General features: G+C 36.5%; 1 protein-coding gene across 2 annotated transcripts in view; it reads right to left on the bottom strand.

Annotated features, from left to right (window-relative positions):
• The window catches only part of RASSF5 (Ras association domain family member 5), a 17968-nt gene extending 15589 nt beyond the window's left edge, over positions 1 to 2379 (bottom strand). Inside the window, exon 1 of one of the 2 annotated variants that reach the window (XM_072425313.1) lies at positions 2055 to 2379. In XM_072425313.1, the coding sequence (XP_072281414.1) occupies positions 2055 to 2159 (105 nt within the window). In that variant the 5' untranslated portion in view covers positions 2160 to 2379. The remainder of the gene's footprint in view (positions 1 to 2054) is intronic. The other variant, XM_072425306.1, reaches the window with a different exon arrangement.
• Positions 2380 to 2687: the final 308 nt, after the last annotated feature.

The raw sequence follows: 2687 nt of genomic DNA, 5'->3' as shown, positions 1-2687 counted from the left end.
TATATATATATATAGTACTGTATACATAGGGAACATGTGCTCTTGCTAAAATGATGCATAACCTTGCTTGTCACTGGAGGAAATATTGAAGTAGGTTAGTAGTATCTACAGATTCTATTACTGATAAGTGGTGGCCTGTGTGAAAAACATTCAAGCTTTACCACCTATGAGGAGCAAACAAGTACAAAGGTGCCATTTTAACCTAAGCCTGGAGATTATTTAAGAAGTGCATGTTTAATGAGCTAAAGCAGATGTGGTAGGCAGAGTTTATGAGCCTGATTTATTAAAGCTCTCCAAGGCTGGAGAGAATACACTTTTATCAGTGAAGCTAAATGATCCAGCAAACCTGGAATGGATCTGGTTCAGGATTCCAAACATTTGCTAGCAAATAGCAAATGACCTTGAAAAAATTCATTTCAGATTTGATGGATCACCCTGCTTCACTGATAAAAGTGTATCCTCTCCAGCCTTGGAGAGCTTTAATAAATCAGGGCCTATATATCAATTTTTTTTTATTAGGTGTGAAGTTAAAAAAAGCCAATGGGACCAAAATAAAGCTGTCTCCTCCATAGATCAGATTCCATCATCCATTTGCCCCATGAACCAACTTAAATGAACACTGTTAATCATTTAGGCATTGGTGATAGACGATAAAGGTGATCACATTTTGCTCTTTATTTCCAGTTCTATTCATAAATGAACGAAATCTGTCTCATCATTAAATTTTTAGTATATAATTGTTCTGCTATATATGCGCTACTCTTGGTTGTTTTTCAAATCTTTTGCAGATTTTTTTCTCTACTCTAGTCAAAGTAGTAGTAAATAGTAAAAAAAATACAATGTATAGTAATATTATGGCTAATTTCTGCTAATCTGTGCATGAAATGTTTTTATATGATGTGCTGTGTAAGTTGTGGGCTGTTTGATGTCTACCCCCACATCACTTCCGTGATTCACACTAACTCAAGGCTGAGATGTTGGGAGCCCAGGAAGTCACCTCTTCTGCTCATAAATAACCTAAACTGTATATATGGGCAAAATTTAAAACAATCAGTACATCTGTCTAGTATATACTTATTTCTCTTTTTTTCCATTTTAAACATGTTTTCATTACCCTTTTTTTAATCAAACTGTAGCGTACCAATTTCCTCTTTGGACTGCCAAAGACAGTACATTTTTTTTGCATTGATGTCCTAACCTGCATTGTTGACATAAAAAGTAAGGGGTATTTTTCTTCTGATCTTTGTTCATTGATCAAAGGTGATATTTATCTTCAATGTGAAGGGAGAGTTAAAGCATTAACACAATTTAGGAGTCTAAAATGTATGTTTTTGGCAACTTTTTTTTAGTTGATTGTAAATGACGAGAATTCTCCCTTATGACTACCAACATAAAGGGCATTTCTCCTCTGATAAGAGGGATTCCCCCTTGGTATCAATGTAAGGTGGTTTCTCATTTTGTTTTTTGACACATGCCATATTAAAATCTGTATGTATTAATAAAAGCCAGAGTCTATAATACACCCATTGGTGTCTGGCTAACAAACACTTTGCAATTGTAACATAACATTTTTTGTAAAAAAAAAACAAAACAAAAATTAAAATGTTAAAGCTGGGTACACAAGGGCAGATCTGCTGCCACACTTGCCACATTTTACACATGATCAACAGATCTGTTTGATTTTTTTACCAAAACTTTATAGGCCGAATAAATCAAAATTATGTACACACGTGTGCAACATTCTGCCCTGGGAGATCAGAAAATGATCACTTCTGATCAACATTTAGCAACACTTCACAACCGATCGAGGAACAAAAACTTGGTTAGTAATGACAACCGTACATTTTACTTCACTTCAGGTCTAATCAGATGTAAATTACCGGTATCTGCCTACATGTATACGGCCTAAACCTTTGTAATGCACCAGACATTGGTGAACTTTTTGAAGGTAGACCTTTAAAAACTCCACTTAAGGCCATGTCATGAAGATGCTCTCCGGAAGAAATGCTGCTAGTTCCACCCAGCTATTGCATACATACATCCCTATGTCATACCTTAGCATTTTTCCTGGACAAATTCTCCTTGGCTGTAAAGAAGTAATCCTCAATGTCCTCCTCCAGGCTACAGTAGCCACTGCTCATACTTCCACTGACCATCATATGTAGCCTTGAACAATGCAATCCGTAAAACACCCAAAAAGATAGATCATAGATAGATCCCAAAAATGTGTCTTTGTTACTTCTACTTAGTTGCCTTGTTCCCTACATCTTCTTCAAATATTCCTGCAAATTATGGGTTAGATTGGAACATGAAAGTCACGTCTTCCCATCACTGTCGTCCTATCAATCTCTCTGCATCGACATACAGTTCCTGCTTCTCTGCTTAAACTTTCTAACCCCTCCCCATGTGTTCTGTATTTCGGGTAAACCACTTCCCCTGGCTGACTGCTATGCAGCGATTGTCTAGGCTAAACACTAGGTAGATAGCACAGTGTCAAACAGCATCAGTGAAAAGGTGGTGGGTAAGGTAAAAGGTGTCTGAGTGCTTATATTGAATAGTAAGGGTCCTCAGTTATACCTTCTTGGATTTCACTGCCTTTATTTTTTGTTTCTGCAGATCTCTGTTGGAACAAATTAAATATATAACATATATTTCCACCTGGAATTTGGGATTGTTTATCACGCAAT

This window comes from Pyxicephalus adspersus, chromosome 1, assembly GCF_032062135.1.
Source record: "Pyxicephalus adspersus chromosome 1, UCB_Pads_2.0, whole genome shotgun sequence".
Taxonomy (NCBI): domain Eukaryota; kingdom Metazoa; phylum Chordata; class Amphibia; order Anura; family Pyxicephalidae; genus Pyxicephalus; species Pyxicephalus adspersus.
This window is presented reverse-complemented; position numbering and strand designations above follow the sequence as displayed.